The sequence below is a fragment of the Chinchilla lanigera genome, unplaced genomic scaffold, assembly GCF_000276665.1.
Source record: "Chinchilla lanigera isolate Chin_1 unplaced genomic scaffold, ChiLan1.0 scaffold00067, whole genome shotgun sequence".
NCBI lineage: Eukaryota > Metazoa > Chordata > Mammalia > Rodentia > Chinchillidae > Chinchilla > Chinchilla lanigera.
Window position 1 is genome coordinate 12,269,901 of NW_004955468.1, and position 18,919 is coordinate 12,288,819.

At 43.4% G+C, this 18,919-nt stretch overlaps 1 protein-coding gene and 1 long non-coding RNA gene across 3 annotated transcripts in view; one reads left to right on the forward strand and one right to left on the reverse strand.

The window, feature by feature from the left end:
* Nucleotides 1–6,064: 6,064 nt before the first annotated feature.
* Nucleotides 6,065–18,919, forward strand: part of LOC106150229 — a 54,719-nt gene continuing 41,864 nt past the window's right edge. For both annotated transcript variants that reach the window (XR_001236922.1, XR_001236921.1), the window contains exon 1: nt 6,065–8,487. This is a non-coding gene — a long non-coding RNA (uncharacterized LOC106150229). The remainder of the gene's footprint in view (nt 8,488–18,919) is intronic.
* The window catches only part of Cd84 (CD84 molecule), a 33,510-nt gene continuing 25,157 nt past the window's right edge, over nt 10,567–18,919 (reverse strand). Inside the window, exons 3-7 of the mRNA XM_005400211.2 lie at nt 15,020–15,271; nt 14,515–14,634; nt 13,665–13,762; nt 12,586–12,648; nt 10,567–11,851 (exon numbers count right to left, since the gene is read on the reverse strand). Coding sequence (XP_005400268.1) covers nt 11,786–11,851; nt 12,586–12,648; nt 13,665–13,762; nt 14,515–14,634; nt 15,020–15,271 — 599 coding nt within the window. The 3' untranslated portion in view covers nt 10,567–11,785. The remainder of the gene's footprint in view (nt 11,852–12,585; nt 12,649–13,664; nt 13,763–14,514; nt 14,635–15,019; nt 15,272–18,919) is intronic.

The window sequence follows — 18,919 nt, forward strand, 5'->3', positions numbered from 1 at the left end:
TAGAGCACTCACAATACATTTTGGGAGTCCAGGAAGGGCAGGGCATTTATAATCATACATTCCAGAAATGGTAACATGAAGATCTAACCCCAGGGCAGGGTTGGGAACTGGGAATTAAACTAGAACCTTTGATATCGGTGATGGGGCTTTTACATTCCCCTCTGATTTTAGGAGGGAATCAAATCCTTGATTCAAAGGGCTCTGTGATGGGTGGGGAGTCCAGTTGGTCAGTGTTCCATTGATGATGTTTTCTGAAGAGGCGATGAGCCTCTTGAAGCACTGTCTGTAGAACCTGGAGGGACTTAATGAGATCTTGGTTACGTATGGTTTCAGAATGGACATTATGGAACTTGGGTACCAGAGGTGGGGGTCTCCTATACATAACCTCAAAGGGAGTGATACCTTGGATGTAGGGGGTACAGCGAGTGAGCAAGAGGGCAAAAGGTAGGAGACTCACTCAGTTTTCACCAGACTCTAGAGCCATCTTGGAAACTGTGTCCTTAATGGTTCTATTCATACGTTCTACCTATCCAGAACTTTGAGGCCGGTAGGCACAGTGGAGCTTCCAATCAACCTGTAAACACTTAGCTAAATTTTGGATTATTTGAGCTATGAAAGCAGGACCATTATTGGACCCCATTACTAGAGGCAGACCAAATCGAGGCACAATCTCAGAGAGCAACTTTTTTTGTTACAGTCAAGGCTGTCTCAGTCCTTGTAGGGAAGGCCTCAGGCCATCCCATGAAAGTATACACTAGGACCAGTAGAGATTTGTATCCATGGCATCCAGGACCTATCTCAGTGAAATCTATTTCCCAATGTTCTCCTGGACTTTGTCCTCTTTGTCGTTGTTGAGGGGAATCGCCAGATGATTTTCCTTTGGGATTTACCTGAGTACAGTGGGGGCATCTTAGACTAATGTCTTTTGCTTTGACCATAAGATTAGGAATAAAGTAGGTTTTCCGGAGCAATTGAGTAAGTTTAGTTCCCCCTAAATGCGTGGCTTGATGAGTCTCTCATAATATCTTAGTTCCAAGCACTTCTGGCAGGAGGAGGTGACTGCTGGGGAGGACATGCTACCTTTCAGCATTAAGCTGGGATTTTAAGGTTGCTGCCAACTTTATGTATGAATCAGAATACACTGGCAGGGCCAGCCAAGGTGAGGGAAGGTTAACCATGGCCAGAACGGTTGACCCCACTGATTTTAGTGCGATCTGTTTGGCAGTGGAATCTGCCAGTCGGTTCTGTCGGGCTATTGGGTTGTCTTCTTTTTGGTGGGCCTTGCAGTGTATTACTGTGAGCCTCTTGGGCCCCCAAATGGTTGCTAGCAAGTCTGGAATCTCAGAGGCATTTTTGATGCCTTTTCCCTCCAAAGTCAGCAGACCTCATTCCTTATAGATGGCCCCTTGCACATGTAGAGTGGCAAAAGCATATCTACCGTCTATGTAGATATTAGAAGTGTGTGTTCCCAGGGTTTCCGCCCAAATCACCTCAGTTTTGGTAGTGACTGCTGCCCCCGATACCCAAGTACCTTCATGGAGATAGCTGCTGCCATCTGTGAAGAGCGTGGCATCCACTTGGGTTAAAGACACATCGGTCAGATCTGGCCTGAAGTTAATGATGGCCTGGAGAACTTTGAGACAGTCATGGGCCGGTCCATCTGGGTTGTGGTCAGGAAGCAATGTGGCAGGGTTGAGGGTGATCACAGGATCCAGTCAGGGTCCAGCAACAAGGCTTGATACTGAACGATCCTGGCATTTGACAACCATATTTCAGGGGAGCTAAAAGAGAGGCTCAAGGGAGTGGGGGGTAACCACATAAAGTTGTTGACCAAAAGTCAGCGTGGTTGCCTCTCTGATAAGAGTAGCAGTAGCAGCGAGAGTCAGCAAGCAATTGGGCCACCCAGCAGCTGTGTGGTCCAGGCACTTAGAGAGGTAGGCCACTGGTCGCTTCCAGGGGCCCAGATATTAAGTGAGTACCCCTTTTGCAATCCCTCGGGCCTCCGCCATATGGAGCTGAAAAGGCTTGGTCAGGTCCGGCAGGGCCAGAGCGGGGCCTGAGACTAGAGCTGCCCTCAATTTGTCAAAGGCCTGTTGTAACTTTTCAGTCCAGTCGAGAGGCTCAGTTGTGTCTCCCTTTGTGGCCTCATACAGAGGCTGAGCCATTTCCGCAAACCCCAGAATCCAGAGTCTACAGTACCTCACAGTTCCTAGGAACTCTCATATTTGTCGCTTGGACTGGGGTGGGGGTATGTTTAGGATGGCCTTAATGCGGCTGTCAGAGAGCGTTCGGGTGACCCTGGCTATAACATAGCCTAAGTACGTTATTTTAGTTTGACACAATTGTGCCTTCTTAGCAGAAACCGGATAGCCCAAGTGGGCTAATTCTCAGAGGAGATCCTCCGTTGCCTCCTGGCATGTTTCTTGAGTATCTGCAGCTAACAAAACATCATCTACATATTGCAGGACCGTCACCCGTGGGTGGGAGGCATGATAGTCCTGAAGATCTCTGCTTAGGGCCTCATCGAACAGCATGGGTGCATTCTTCAATCCTTGAGGGAGCTGAGTCCAGGTTAATTGTCCTGACTCCCCAGTCAAAGGGTAAGTCCATTCAAAAGCGAAGATGGGTTGACTGACCGGTGCCAATGGGAGACTAAAGAAGGCATCTTTTAAATCCAAAACAGAATACACAGTCCTATCGGGAGGGAGAAGGCTGAGGAGGGTGTATGGGTTGGGTATGGTGGGGTGAAGAGTTTCCACCTGTCTGTTTACCTCTTGGAGATCCTGGACAGGCCAGTAGTCATTGGTGCCAGGCTTCTGGACTAGGAGCAGCAGGGTGTTCCAGGGGGACTTGCAGGTGACCAGGATCCCAGAGAGCCTCAATCTTGAGATATGTTTAGCTATGCCTTCCCAAACACATTGACTCAGCAGGTACTGTCGGACTCACACAGGCACAGCAGTGGGAGTTAGGGCTACCACAATTGGGGGTTGATGGGAAGCCAGGCCGGGAGGATTGTCCTCTGCCCATACTTCAGGTATTTGTAATTTCCATATTTCTAGAAGCCAGTTGGATATTTGTGCTGGGAGCTCGGGGGGTTCTGCAGTAAGAATGTGTCCCTCCGTGAGAGGACAGGTAAACAAAATAGCAGGGTGGCTGAATCCCGTTGGAGAAAGTTACAGTTGGACCATAGTCTGCAAAAGAGATCTGGGCTTGTAACTTATATAAAAGGTCTCTCCCAAGTAGTGGGTAGGGACAGTTGGGCATGACCAAAAAGGAGTGGGTCAAGGTTTGTTTTCCCAAGTCCATGATGGTTGCCCGTGACCACGGGTAGGCCTTAGTTTTACCAGTTGCTCCCTGAATGTTAGTTTTTATAGAAAAGAGAGGTCCACCGGGCCACTAAAGAACACAAAAGGTGGCACCCATGCCCACGAGGAATTGGACCTCTTGACCCCCATGGTAAGGGTTACCCGGGACTCCTGGGGGCCAGGGGAGCCCTGAGTTTTTCAATCTGTTTCTTGTGTGCTCAAGACTGTGGGACCTTTTTCTTTGAACTTTGGACAGTGCTTTTTCCAGTGACCCTCTTCCTTGCAATAGGCACATTGATTTTTCCCCAAGGGAGGTCTTTTATCTCTGGTCCCAGTCGTGGGCTTGTTTATCCCTTTTTGGGGCTTTTCTCCCATGGCCAACAGAACTTTTGCCATCCTCTCGTTTAGCTCCCGGGGATCATCCCAGTTGTTAAAGACCTTTTGAGCCACCTCTACCAGTTCTGAGAGTGCCTTTGCCTCAAAACCCTCTAACTTTTGTAACTTTTTCCTAATGTCTGGGGCTGATTCGGTGACGAACGCTATATTAAGAGCTCGCCTGTTTTCTGGTGCCTCCGGATCAATTGGGGTGTATATATGATAAGCCTCTTGGAGGCGCTCAAGGAACACTGCTGAAGACTCATCCGGCCCCTGACTAACTTCAGTTACCTTGGACAAATTAGTTGGTGTAGGAAAAAGGGGTCCAGAGGTCGGGTTGAAGGCCGTGGCAGAGGAGCGGGTCTGAGCAAACTCAGACTCGTCATGTCCTCGGCAAACCGAGTGAGTCGCCCCGCCTAGGCTGTCCCGCTCTGACCTCTTACTTCCACACCGCCCCCTGCCAATAGTACCACCTCCAAACCACGCCTCTAGCCTGCTCTATAAAACACCTGGTACTTCCACAATAAAATAGATCTGTGCCATCAGCCTGGTCTCCGGTGTCTTCTTTTCACCGTGTCGCTGCTTACCACGGGCCCAGGTCCCTCGACCCGAGAGGTTCAACCTCAAGTTGGCTTGCGGGCCACGGCCTTAATAGCACCAAGAAGAGTCTGGTGATACCGATCAAGAGCCTCCTTGCATATCCATTGGGGTTCCAATCTGGGCGGGTGGATGGGAAACACTGCTCTATTAGTCTAGGATCGGCAGCAGGTTGGCTGTCAGGTCCAAGAACCGCCTTTTGCCCGTGGGAGTGGACGCATTCCCATTCCTCTGAAGTGAATAGGACCTGTAAAAGCTGTTCGCAGTCTCCCGTGGAGACGTGGGTGGCAAATATTGTTTCAATGAGAGATATCAAAGTTTGGGGATCCTTTAAGAAAGGCAGATACTGATGCTTCCAATTAAACAAGTCAGTGGTAGAGAATGGAACATGAACTAGGAACAGGCCTTCCTCCCAGTTGGCCCAGGGCACCTTGCAAAGGGGGAGGAGAGCTGGGGGAGCAGAGGGAGGTGGAGAAGGGTTAGAGGAGTCGGGGAGCAGACTGGAGGCAAAGGGTGTCTCTCTAAAAGGTTGGCCGCTCCATGTATGCAAAGGGCTGGTAAGGGCAGGGGGACCAGAAGATTGCGACGAGTCAGGGGTAGGGTAAGGTGGGGAAAGCCGAGGGTAGAGGGTAGGAGAGTTGGGTGAATCGGGTTTCCTGGAGGACCGGAGGAGGGGAAGCTGGCTTGGGAGTCTGGCAGGGCTGAGAAAGAAGGACCTTATGGTGAGGAAAATGCTTTTTGACCCACTTAGGGGGCTCTGTGATGAGTTCGATCCACACTTGGATGTGGATAACCTAGTCAGGGTGTCCTGGATTGCCAAATATGACTTGGCGGACCTGTTGGCAAGCAGAAATGTTAAAACTCCCTTCCGGGGGCCAATTAACCTTGAATTTGGGCCACTCAAGTTCACAAAACGTTCGCAGTTTGCTGGGAAAAACTGGCTCACCATAGCTGGTGGCTCTCTGTTTGAAATCAGAAAAGTGATTTAGTACACACTGAAGAGGCATAAGAGACATAGAAGCAGACTGACCCATTTAGACAAACAATACAAGAACAGACAACGGAAAGACAACAACAAAACAAACCAAAACCAAACCAAAGTCTCTCTGGCACTTAAAGGCATGTCTGCCGCCCGGGAGATCCAAACGGGGAGACCCAGAAACAAATAAACAAACTCTTACCAGTAAGAAGACAAACGGCTCCAAGTCGAATAGAAATAATTTAGTCTTTATCCTAGGCAGGGGAGCCTGTCCGGGTCGAGGCACATCTCAAGAAGCCCCCTGACAGGTGGCTGCCAGGGGTAAAGTGATCCGGCTCTGTAGCGCCCCCTGTAGGGCATCTCGGTGGAACCTCCAAATGTTCTGGACTCGCAACCAGAAACGAACCAAATGGTACCGACCAACAAAAACCAAGAGGCACGGACCGCCAATTGGAATTTAGGATGAGCCTTTATTCCTGGCCAGGGACTGACTGAGAGCTTCCACACAGGGAAGGATCAGACCAGTCCTTATCCAGGGACAAGAGCAGTTTTTAAACCCTAAAACTTCATGCTGTTTGGCAAACACTTGTCACATCTGTAACAACGAGGGGACTCTCTTTTTTTTTTTTTTTTTTTTTAATGGCAGGAACAGTACATTTGAGACTCCGGGAGGGGTAGAGCATTCACAATACATTTTGGGAGTCCAGGAAGGGCAGGGCATTTATAACCATACATTCCAGAAATGGTACACATGAAGATCTAACCCCAGGGCAGGGTTGGGAACTGGGAATTAAACTAGAACCTTTGATGTCGGTGGTGGGGCTTTTACATTGTTAATAATCCTTTATCAAAATAAATGAACATTTTAATATTTTGAAAAATCACAAGGACTCCTTACATTTGGATGGGAAAGCACTAAAATTGCAATGTACACAGTTATTTATTATTTTAGTAATTACTAAACAATGCAGTGCAAGCCCCCAAATTCTTCTGTTCCTGTTACCCTTATGATATTAGGAGTGGAGATGTATAATGTTCTTTTCCTTTTGTAATAGCTCATGAGAAGTGTGTATGACTTAGATCCCTTGTAGCCTATGCAACCAACTCTGGCCAGATGCGGAGAGCTCTGTCCAAGCTTCTTTGTTTTATTGTTTTTAACAGTACCAAAAAGTTTATTTGAAAAGTGCGGGGTGAATGGGTATGGAAGAAACCAGCTTTGCAGAGCAAACTTGGGCTGAACAAAGGAAAAAGAGGGTAAAAGCAAAAATAAAATTACACTCTTGGTCTGAGAAACGTGCATGGGCTATCTTGGGAACTTGTGCTAGCAGCTTTCCGTGATGGCCAGTCTTCTTTTATGCCATCCACATCTTGTGGGAGCTCCCGAGAAGTTCTACATGTGGATTCCCCCCATTGCTGTGAGATCTTGTAATAGAACGGTCAGCTCATTTTCCCCAGTCAGCGTTGCCAAGCCCTAGCTCCTACATTGTTTCCTCCCTGATAAACCTAAAAGCTTCTTTGACTTAAAGGACAATTCCAACAGGAAAGTTGAGCAACTATTCAGATGATGATGGAATTTATGTGTAAATGTACTTACTTTCAGCTGCATTGAGTAGTTTTAGAATACTAGTATATTCAACTATTCATTCAAAAGATATTTGTGGTGCACCTACTATGCACTGTGCTAAGTGCCAGGTGTATGTGACACCGGAGGCCAAGTGCCAAGGGCTGTGACTCCATTGGAGGGAAAGGGAGGCAGTGTGGCAGAACGCAGGAGTAGCAAGTATTGTGTTTAAATCCTGTCTTTCCAGCTTTCTGAATTTGCTAAGGTAGTTAACCCCTAAGCCTAATGCAAACCAAAATTAATTTTTATTTTACAGGGCTGCTGTGGAGAATAATGTACAAACCGCTGAATGCAGCGGTTGGTACAAAGCCAGCCCTCCAGCTCCCTGTCCTCAAGGCTCCCCCTCTCCATGCTCATCATTGGCACATAGCTCCTGTCCTCCCCATCAGGGGATGGGCATAGTGACAGGTGATAAGTGTGACAGAAGGAATAGACAATGTATATAACAAAACATATGAGGGTCTGCAGGACTGGGAGTTAAAAGTATGCTATGTAATATTGATTTAACATAACATCAGCTATATTTCTGTTTGCAAGAAGCTTATATTGTAAGTTTGGGTTAGTATTTTATGAAGGTTTCAGGCTGGTAAGAACAGCTTATAAAAGGACCCCCAAGACTTTATTATGAGCAGGGATATCCTTGTAGTAACATTTTATTTAACCCCCATACCACCTCTACAGCATAGGCCACATCAGAAAGAGACCTACTTTTCTGACCATTCGTTACACTTCTTCCTCTTGTCCTTCTTAAGCTTCATTATACAACCAGTAGAGACTGTTGCTAATTATTCTGGAGATAAATACACAAATCAAGAGGAATCCAGGGAAAAGTGAAATAGAAGAAAAAGAGCAGATCTAGAAGAAAATACAGCGCAACCATTTCCTCTCTCTGTAGAACCTAAGACCTGCTTTGTGATGGCACAGCCCAGACCAGTCAGGATCTTCTTGCGCATGCCAATTTCTAAGGTGGCCTGGCCAAACTATTCTCTTGTGTGGTTTAGACTGTTCCAGAGGTTTATAAAAATAATATTTTAAACCAGCTTCATTTTCTTCTTCTGGGGCGAACTGAGTTGTAGCATTGCTCTGCAGGTGGGACTGTCCTGGCTTGCCAGGATTTTCCACCAGAGGGCCCTGTCTGTCCCCAAGACTTTGATTTTGAAACAGGTTTTACAAAACTGGAACATCTCAGTCTGTTGCAAGATCTTGTTCCATTGAAAGCTACTTTGATTTTAACAGAACCATTGGTCACAAGCCTTGTTCATCTGCAATGCTGTGGAGAGAAAAATAAGATCATACACATTCATAGAAGGAGAACCTGAAAACTGAGCCCTAAGGAGAGGAGCAAGCAGTTCATGTCTTCATTAAGTGAGAAGACATGCCCCGGAGAGACAGGGGCAGGGCAGTCCTGAGCCCAAAGGCCACCGTAAGAATTCCAGGGTACTGACTCTATCCCAAGTTTTCTCTTCTGGAATGCCTAAAGAGCTCTTGCTTCTGACTTTTTGTTTTTGTTTTTGTTTACAGGGCATTAGGACACTAGGAATTTGACTGAGGGAGCTCATCGGGGCAGAAGGGGGAGTGTGCAGAACAAGGGTGTTCAGTTCACCTACTGGGTGAGCAAAGATTTTTATTTCAGCCTGTTCTGTGTCACCTTGAAACTTCTCCATCCTTCATGACCAAGACTTTACCCTTCTCTCATGCCCCTCCCCAGGACACTGCTTCTTTACGCTTGCTCAGTGCTTCGTCTGACCCCTTAGGTGGTCTGTCTAACTGCAAAATGCTCTTTTACTAAGGCCACATCTGATGCCTTCATCCTTGTGTCTAATGAATGTTGTTCTTTGGTTCCACTATGCTTGTTGGCTTCTATTTTGCTTCTAACATGTTCATTCTATTTGAGCTGGATGGTCATTTTCTTTTTTTTTTTTTTATTTTAAAGAGAAAAAGCCCACAAAATTTCAAAACAGTAGGAGGGTAACAATGGTTACTACATTGTGTATTGCTATTTTTAAATTAGGTACTCAGAGTACAAGATATTGGTATTTAACTGTCCAAACATTATTAGCACAAACCTTTCTTTTTGATGAACTGAGACATTAGTAGTATATTAACTATCATATATATATATCAATACATGTATATATATATAATTTTTTTCCTTTTGTTTTTTCCTTCCTCCTTTTCTCTGTTCCCCCATCCCAATTTCTCTTTCTTTTTGAAGTTTCTTCCCATTTCACAATATCTATTGTACATTTTGGATCTTATTTACTCTTCCAGCTTCTCACACTAGGGAGACAATATGAAGTTTACACATGTACACCTGGTTTATTTCACTTATGAGTATGGTCTTGGGTTGCATCCATTTACTTATAAAAGTCTTCAATCTGTCCTTCTTTATGGCTGAGTAGTACTCCATTGTGTAAAATGACCACATCTTTTTTATCCATTCCTCATTTGATGGGCATTTGGGTTGTTTCCAAGATCTACCTATTACAAATTGTGCTGCTATAAACATAGGTGTGCATATATCGCTGTGGTATGATGTTTTTAATTCTTCTGGGAAAATACCCAGAAGAGAAATAGCTGAGTCAAATGTAACATCCAATTCTAGCTTTTCTGAGGAATCTCCACACTGATTTCCACAGTGGTTGCACCAGCCTACACTCCTACCAACAGTGAGAAGTGTTCCTTTCCTGCCACAGCCCCTTCAGTATTTGTTATTGGTTGATTTCTTTCTTTCTTTTTTTTTTTTTTTTTTTTCCAGTACCGAGACTCAAACTCATGACCTTGCACTTGCCAGGCAGGTGCTGTGCTACTGAGCTAAATCCCCAGCACCTTGTTATTGGTTGATTTCTTGATGATAGCCATTCTTTCTGGGGTGAGATGGAATTTCAGAGTTGTTTTAATTTGCATCTCTCAAATGTGGACAGTCATTTTCAATTCTATTCATTAGCATTTATTGCCCATATACGGTGTGTTGTATGTTGGGTGGTGGTGGTGGATACAGGGGGAAAGGAAACAATGAATAAAAGCCATGCATTTGTCCTTCGGTGGTACATGATAATGGTTTCTGCTGTGTAAGTCAGAATAGAATGTGTTAGAGTGACAGAAAGAACAAAAGGGAAGGAAAAGAGTGCAAAAAGAGCTGTGGTTAATTTTAAGTGTTGACACCCAGGAAAACTTCAAAGAGGAGGAGCTGTTTAAGGTGGACAGTGAGAGACAGACAAATGGACAGAGTGGGACACACATTCTGGCAGAAGCACTCAGTGACACATAGGCAAGGAACTCTGGGCCTGTGAGTGGATTTGGGATGTGGCCTGATACCCCACAGATCCAGGCTTCTGTTTTTCATGCATCCTTTGCTTTGAGGCCCTCTGTATTCCTCATTCTTCATCCTGATCTTTCCCATCCTTCAAGGACCAGCTTTAGCTCTACTGACTGTTAAGTCTTTTCTCATCTACTCTAGTTTATGCCACCTTGCAATTGCAGTTCAGGACTTAACCATAGTGTCTGTGCTGGAATTACTGGTCAGCTAGACCAGGAAAAGGCCTGGTACTCAACTTATACCCTGGGTCAGTGATAATGAACCTTTTAGAGTTTTACCAAACAGCCCTATGCATGTGACAGGTTCACCACCACTGCCCTGAGGCCTTGCTGCTCTAATAATGGTAATTAATGCTAGAAGAGTCTGTGGATCCATTTACAGGACTGACAACTTTATTCTACCAAATGCAAAACCTGTCCAGCCTGAAATTTAGCTGGTTACGTTTGCTGACATAGAAAGGAAACATTTCCTCAAATGATCACAAGACTGTCTGGCTCATGACTGCCAGTTTTGCTGTGTGTGTATGTAGGAGATGCGGGGAGCACTCAGCCTCAGCTTGAACCTCATGCTTCTCTGATCTGAACCTTAGGAACTGGTGGGAACCCACTTTCATCTTCCACATCATCATTGCTCAAGTTTCCTCTTGCGAATGACTGTGGTTCCTCCACGGTCTCTTACTTTGATGGGTGGGTTACACCCAGTTCCCTGAAGTGGTTGAAATGTAGTTGCTCAATTCCTTTTGGAGACTGAAAATACTGAGCATGTCTTGTTGGGGCTCCTTGTAGTGACACAGAAGGGAAGTTTTGGCAGAAAGAGCATTTTCTAATGTTCCATGTGGACAGCATCTCCACATGGCTGAGAGCCACAACTCTGACAGTATCTCGTGCAGCATGGTCATCTATGCTCAGGCTGGTTGAGACGGTTGGGTCCTGCAGGAAGGTTCCTGGGTGAAGGAGTGGTCATGGGCTGATACACAGCTCACATGCTGCTCACCATGCCATGCATATGACCAAGGGGCTGCATGTGACTGGAAGCATGAGTGCCATCTCCTGACGGACTTTAAGTTGCTGTGGGGATGGATGGTGGAAGCTATATACCAGGGGCCCTCTAATATGATGAGTATGAGTGGAATATCCCAGCTGATGTGCCATGGCATGTTGCAGACATGCAAAATATTGATCCTTTCTTCCAACAGCTGCTGCACAGAGCCATCATCTCTAGCCATGAAAATCTTCCAGCCATGTGCAGTCTCTGGACATGGGCAAACTTGATTTGCAATCTCCCAGTAAGACCTGAACAGAGAAGATCTGGGTCCAGGGTGCTTGATGTTATTTGTGCTTGTAACTCAGCTGAACCCAGTATGCCTTAAAACTATTACTTTCTACATGTGCTGTGATGTGAAGTTGGGGAGCACTATACATGGGGACTTCCTGTGTCATTCATCTAGAAGGGAGTCCATCAGAAAGGGCATGGTCCATGTGTCTATCAGGCCACATGTTATGCCCAGCAACAGAGGATTTCCTGTCAGGGAACCTTCCACTATCCTTAGCTGTCACACAGGTTCCAGAAAGAAAATGGCTTCCACCAGCCTAGATCACCATCTCATAGCCTGAAGCCTTGGGAGGTTTGCTGTCCAGTGCGTTGATTTTCTTTATCTGTGCACGAGAGAGAAATGTGACGACACATTAGCTGAAAGGTGTGGCTGTGGAAATCCAGTCCCATGGGAACCCAAGGTGATGTCTTAGATTTCCTTGGTCCTGGGGAAATCTGGGGGAGCATGGCCTTGTCTTTGCTAAATCCTGTGTCTCTCCAGTCACCCCATCTGGAGGCCCCTGGGAATGTCATAGCTCCCAAAAGAGCAGTAGGAATGGGGATATGTGGAGCTAATTTTGATTATAGGCTTGGATCACCTCCAGGCCCAAGTTAGTTGCATTCTTGGTTCCTAGTTGAGCCCTAGTTCTTTCTGTATCCCAGTAATTCCACTCTCATCTATACACAGTGACAAATTGCCAATGGCATCTGTCACCAATAATGTTTTATAAGACCTGGCTGTTTAGGGTGCTTCAGACAACCTTCTCATTGGCTTGAGAGGTCTAAAGTTTTAAATGACACACTGATGGATAGGGTATACCGGAATGGTTGCCACTGATAGGAAAACAAAGAAAAAGCTGGGCATGGTAGTGTATGCTTGTAATCCCAGCATTCTGGGAGGCTGAGGCAGCAGGATCGAAAACTTGAGTCCAGTTTGGGCAATTTAGTGAGATCCTGTCTCAAAATTAAAAACAAAAACAAAAAAAGGGGTGGGGATGTAGCTCAGCACAAAGGCTCTGGTTCAGTTCTCAGTAACACACACACACACACACACACACACACACCAGGAGAAACTTACTTGATCAGAGGACTGCACTGTGGAATAAATCGTTTGCACTGATTCTTTCTTGAAGGGGGACACCTGGAAAACAACCATCATATCCTCAGTGAGGGAGCTCAGGTCAAATCTTATGAGTTTCACTTCCTAATTCTGTCCTATCCATTACCCCTTTCTAGGTGGTAAAAAGTTCCGCTTTTCTAAATAGCCTCTTCTATTGGCCCCAGCTGTGGTTCTGTCTAACTTTGTGAGGATCCAGAGCAGGTGGGGGTGATGGGGAGAGGGTGACACTTGATCAGGGCCTTGAGGCAAAAAAATCTCAGAAGCCAAGAGCAAGGGTCTGTGTGGTTCAGACTGTCTTAGTCAGGATTTTAGCTTTTTGTTGCTCTATGGATCCAGCATTCCTATCAGTCCAAGCAGAGTTTGACCAGGAAGTTTCTCCCTTGAGTCCTTGCTGACTGCCGGGAAGCAGGCTGGTAGAGACACACATGACAGTGATCCAGGTGGAAGTGAGCTAAGCAGGGGAAGAAGGCACATGACAGAGTGACACAGACTTTGAGGAAAGGAAGCTGCTCCTGTTTCCATACCAGGCATATAGTTCAAGGAGCCTCTCTGTCAGGGTTGCGCCGCCCTCTCTGCCAGGGTTGTAACCTGCAGACCAGGTCAGTGGCCCCAGAACAGCCCTCTCCTCATGCTATGGGCTCTCTTGTTCTTTGGTACCTTTAAGAGGGTGCTTCTTAGTCATGCACAAGCTTGAATCCATGTCAGGCAACTTAGTGAGATCCTGTAGCACTGAGCTACACACCCAGCCCTTTTCTATGTTTTATTTTAAGACAGGACCTCATGTAACCTGGTGCCAGGCCTCCATGTAGAAGCTCAGGGCTTCAAACTGTGGTGGCTGCCATGGAAGGACACTGGCCACATTCCTGTTCTGTTAGAGACTCATGGCATCACTTCCCTGATGTGGTGTTTCCAGGTTAGACCCCTCCCTTAGATTCCTTCTGCAGCTGCTTTTTAGGTACCGAACAGCAGAAGGCAATGGTTGCCATGGCTCCCATCCTGGTGGTGGGGTAGGTGCCCATGCAGTGGCATCCACTCACCTTGGGCTGGGAGATTTCATCATAGATCTTGGGCTCTGCAGGCTGGGTGTCTCTTGAAACCTTGGCATACGTGTATATTGTGTTCTCTGCAGGAACATCTGTCACACATAAACACAGAACAATAGTCTGTGAAATGTAAGTAGATATTGAGAGATGATTTAGTTGTATGTTCTCTTTTTATGATGAGGAAATAAAATCCTGAAAGGGTATATGGCTACCAACCTATTGAGATGAATGCTTAGATCCTTGCTTGATCACTCCCTTTTCCTGTGATTGCTTGTGGCTCAGGCCTCACACACAGCTCACTGGAAATTCTCCTCTACTCTAGGCTAAAGAGAATCTCCCTACACCTTTTGTGGGCAGTCAAAGATAGCTCTTATACCTGCGGTCTTCCTTAGTGTCTCTTGCCTTTGGTGCTGATGACTTTGCATGCCAAGTGAACTTTGCATGTCAGCATCTTAGTTGCTGAACTTGATACTCTGTAATCGTACAATGTGTTGCATTATTTTGTTTCATACTTTACTATAACTAGCTCAATATTAAGCACATAGTAGATGCTTCACAAACATTCTTGCTTTTTTTTGAGTGATTCACTGAGTGAATAAACATTTATTAAGCTTCTACTATGTGTCAGGCTCCATGTGAGGCCCCAGAGAAGCAAAGATAAAAGAGATAAGCATCTATATTTATAGTTTTTGGTGTTATCAACCCAGGATGTGGTAAGACTGTGGAGTTTGCATTGTTGTAAGGGTGGAACAAAGGACTTCTCCACTCCACCTTGGGTAAATGACTTCAGTCTTTGGAAGAAAGAAGATGCATCCCCACATTTTACCTTCTGGGGCAATCTTACCTTGTTTTCTCTTGTGCAAATAGAATAGTAACACTGACAGTAGAATGAGAACAAGCAAAAAGATTACGGCCAGCCCACTCAGCAACCCGGTGTGGCGGGTCTTGACGTCTGTTGCGATGTCTGAAAGTAGAAGTTGCAGTGAGTCTTGACTTTCAGAAAATAGGTCCAAGATGCTTGGGAAGTTTATTCACAGCCAGGATCACTATCAAAATAGGGTGGCCTCCAGGGAGAGACAAAGCTCCTGGGGAAACTGTACTTTCTGCTATGAAAAGTCAGAAATTGTACCAGAATCTAGTATTCTGAGGGCTACCTCAGAATACCCTGAAAGGCTTAGCATCTTGCAGAAGCTTTCCGAAGTGAGCTTCCTCGGGGGGAGGGGAGGATGCTTCCTGGAACCAGGATCAACATAAGGGAGGTACATTCCTCTGGAGATGAAGCCAAATTCAGGCCTCGAAGCTCGTCAGAGTGATTTCTGAAACTCACCAGGAAAGAAGAGCTTTTATACCTGCACAGAGCTGCTGGGAAGAAATAGAGTTGGAATTGTTGCTGACAGGGTTCCAGGCTGTACATGTGTAATTCAGCCCTTGGTTCTCAGGGGTCTGGATGATTTGAAGGACATTGCCCTCTGTTTCCAGGGAACTCCATCTATACGTCACATTCCTTTCATCTTTGTTCACAGAGCATGTCAGTGTGACATTACAGGTACCATTCACAGATGTCATTATACTCTGTGTAATTTTGGGCTTCCCAAGGCGACCTACAAAGGAAAAGCACATGAACCCACGGGGAGCTTACATCAGCTTTTGAGAACCAGTTGCTAAAATTTTGAAAGTCTAGCATGATGGTTGTTAAATGCAGGTGTCAAATTATAAAAACATAAAATTAAATAAAATTATACTAAAAATGAAGGTTAAACCAGGCATGGTGGCACATGCCTATAATCACAGCACACAGGAGGCTGAAATAGAAGGATTGCTGTGAGTTCATGGCCAGCTAGGCTATACAGTGAGTTTAAGACTAGCCTGAACTATGTAGCAAGGCTCTGTCTTGAAACAAAACAAAAGATGAGTACTAAAATCTCATCACTGGGGTCAGGAATATAGCTCAGCAGCACAGTGCCTGCTTCTTAAGAGCAAAGTCCTGAGTTCGATTTCCACTACCAAAAAAAAATTTTTAAAAACCTCATCACCTTTTAGTAATGTTTGATATTGTACTATTGCCTCTGCTCTTGAGGTGATTTATATCTATACTGTGTTTGTCCTTGGTAATGGTGCACAAGAGGGAATGTCCTTCCAGCTCTGCATGTCTTAAACTCAGCCATAGGGGTGTATTTATATTACTGAAATTGGCAAATATTATACATTTGAGCTTGATTTACTTGTTGATTTTTACTCTGATTCAAGAGAACAGTGAAGGGAAAAGTTACTAATGAGTATTAAACTTAAAAGTGTATCTGCCAGGTGTGGTGGCACATGCCTGTAATCCCAGCACTTGGGAGGCTGAAGCAGGAGGATCGTTGCGAGTTCAAGACCAGCCTGTGGGGCTGGGGATTTAGCTCAGCAGCAAAGCGCCTGCCTGGCAAGCGCAAGGTCATGAGTTCGGTTCCCGGTACAGGAGAAAAACCAAAAAAAAAAAAAAAAAAAAAAAAAAGACCAGCCTGAGCTACAAAGTGAGCTCAAGGCCAGCCTGAACTGCATAGCTAGACCCTGTATTAAAAAGACAAAAAAAAAAGAAAAAAGAAAGAAAAAAAGTGTATCTGTAGCCATTACACTGTAAGCAGCATACAAAAAATTAATACTCTTCCAGTATCTGAAAACCATTATATACATATACTTAATAAAGAATATGTTTACATTAGTGATTAAAAATGAAGCTTGAACACATACACCTTTGTAAAATCACTTCCTATTAGTTAATCAGTACTGATATTGGAACTACACTCAACTCATGCAGCAACATAGGTTGGTTAGGAATATACATGGTTTTTTTTTGGGTTTTTTTCTCCGGTACCAGGAACCGAACTCACGACCTTGCGCTTGCCAGGCAGGCGCTTTTGCCGCTGAGCTAAATCCCCAGCCCAGGAATATACATGTTTAGCAAAAATCAATGAAAGCATTTTGTGAGAATGGCTATACAGAATTTACAGTAAAGACAACTGTATATTTTATTATTATTTATGAAACTGCTGTTAAACATCCTTCATGTCAGTAAAATTTATAATAATTATAAATTATATATGTATATATACAAATTATATATGTATATATATACATATATATACTTATCATCACACACACATAAAGACAATATCAACAGGTAGTTTAACATTTATCAGCACACTACTGGATACAAAAAATTTAAATTTTTTTGATTCTGTTTTCTGATGTATATTTTCTTTTTGTTTCATTTCATTTTAAAGTAAATATGGTAAAAAACACTATAATCTCATTAACAATCCATTTTAAAAATTTCTAAACAAATGAAAAGGTAAAATATACAAGATGTAGAATATTGTGTTGCTACATCATATTATAGTTAAAATGCCAATAGTACGGAACAAAGACTACTGAAAACTGCAGGAGAGAAAAGCCAAGCTTCTTAATAAAGGCAAACTTATCAGAAAAACTGCAGATTTCTTCTAAAGAACCATAAAGGCTAGGAGTGCATGGAACAATGTATTTCAATCTCTGAAATAAATAAATTCCAACCCACATTATTATATCCACCAAAGCTATTCTTCAAGTCAAAGGAGAAATAAAGTTCTCCCAAGATAACAGTAAACTAGAGAAATTCAAGCCCACTAAGCACAGCACTGAAGAATATATTGAAAAGAATCCTACACAAAAAGAAAGACTAGATAAACTACTCAGAATTAAGAAAGAATGAAACATTACAAAAACAACAAATTGATAAAAATTAATATGTACCTTTCTATAATAGCTCTGAATATAAATGGTCTTAACTCTCCAATTAAAATATGAAGACTGTTGATTGGATTAAAAAATGAGATCCAATGCTTTGTTGCCTGTAAGAAACACATTTCACCAGCAAAGAAATATGCAACTGAAAATGAGAGAATAAAAAACAGTATTCCACACAAATGGAATCTAAAAAAGAGGAGTAGCTATATTCATATAGATAAAAGCAGACTGTTAAATTTAGAATGACAAAGAAGACTGCCACATATTAGTAAAGGGAACAATCTACCAGGAGGAGATACCAATTGTAAATATATATGCACTGAATGTCAGTATATCCAATTTCACAAAACAAACACTATGTGTCATAAAAGGACATATAGTGGGTAACTTAAATACTCCACTCTCACCAATTGATACATCATCCAGATACAAAATCAATAAAGAAACATCAAAGGTAAACTACACCATAGAGCAAATGAATTAAACAGATATCCACAAAACATCCCACCTGACAACTACAGAATACACATAACTTTCAGTGGCTCATGGAATGTTCTCCAAAAAACTGAACTCTTTTTTTTCATTTTATCAGATCACAAGGAATAAAAGTAGAAATCAACAGAAACTGCAGAAACTATACAAACACATGAAGATTAAACAATTGACTTTTAATTAGTCAGTGGATCACTGAAGAAATTGGGGGGGTCAAAAAATTCTTTCAATCAAATGACAATGGAAATACAACATTCCAGAATGTGTAGGATACAGTAAAGACAGTTTCTTTTGGAGGGATGTTTGTAGTGATGAATGCCTACATAAAAAAAAAAAAATTAAAGCTATGCCAAGTAAATAACCTAATAATGTATCTCAAACTCTTAGAAAAATAAGAAAAAATCAAAATGAAGCCCAACAGAAGGAAAGAAATAATAAAAAGATTAGATATGAAATTAATGAAATAGAGACTAAGAAAATACAGGATTTATGAAACAAAGATTGATTTTTAAAAGGATAAACAAGATTGAAAAACCCTTAGCCAAACTAACCAAAGGAGAGAAAAAGAAGACTCAGATTAACATGATTAAAGATGAAAGAGGAAGCGGGCTAGGGATTTAGCTCAGCGGCATAGCACCTGCCTGGCAAGTGTGACGTCCTGAGTTTGGTTCCCACTACCACACAAAAACCAAAAAAAAAAAAAAAAAAAAAAAAAAGAGAAAGAAAGAGGAAATATCATAGCAACCACCAATGAAATCCAGGAGCTCATGAGGGAATATTTTGAAAATGTATGCATCAATAAATTGGAGATTCTAGAAGAAATATATTTCTTCTAAATCTAGAAGAAAATTGTAAATATGTATGAACTGTCAAAATTGAACTAAGAAGATATAAAAAAAACTAGAGATCAACAACAAGCTATGAAAAAAAAAAAAAAAAAACAACAAGCTATGAGATTGAAGCAATAGAAAAAGTCTCCTAACAAAGAAAAG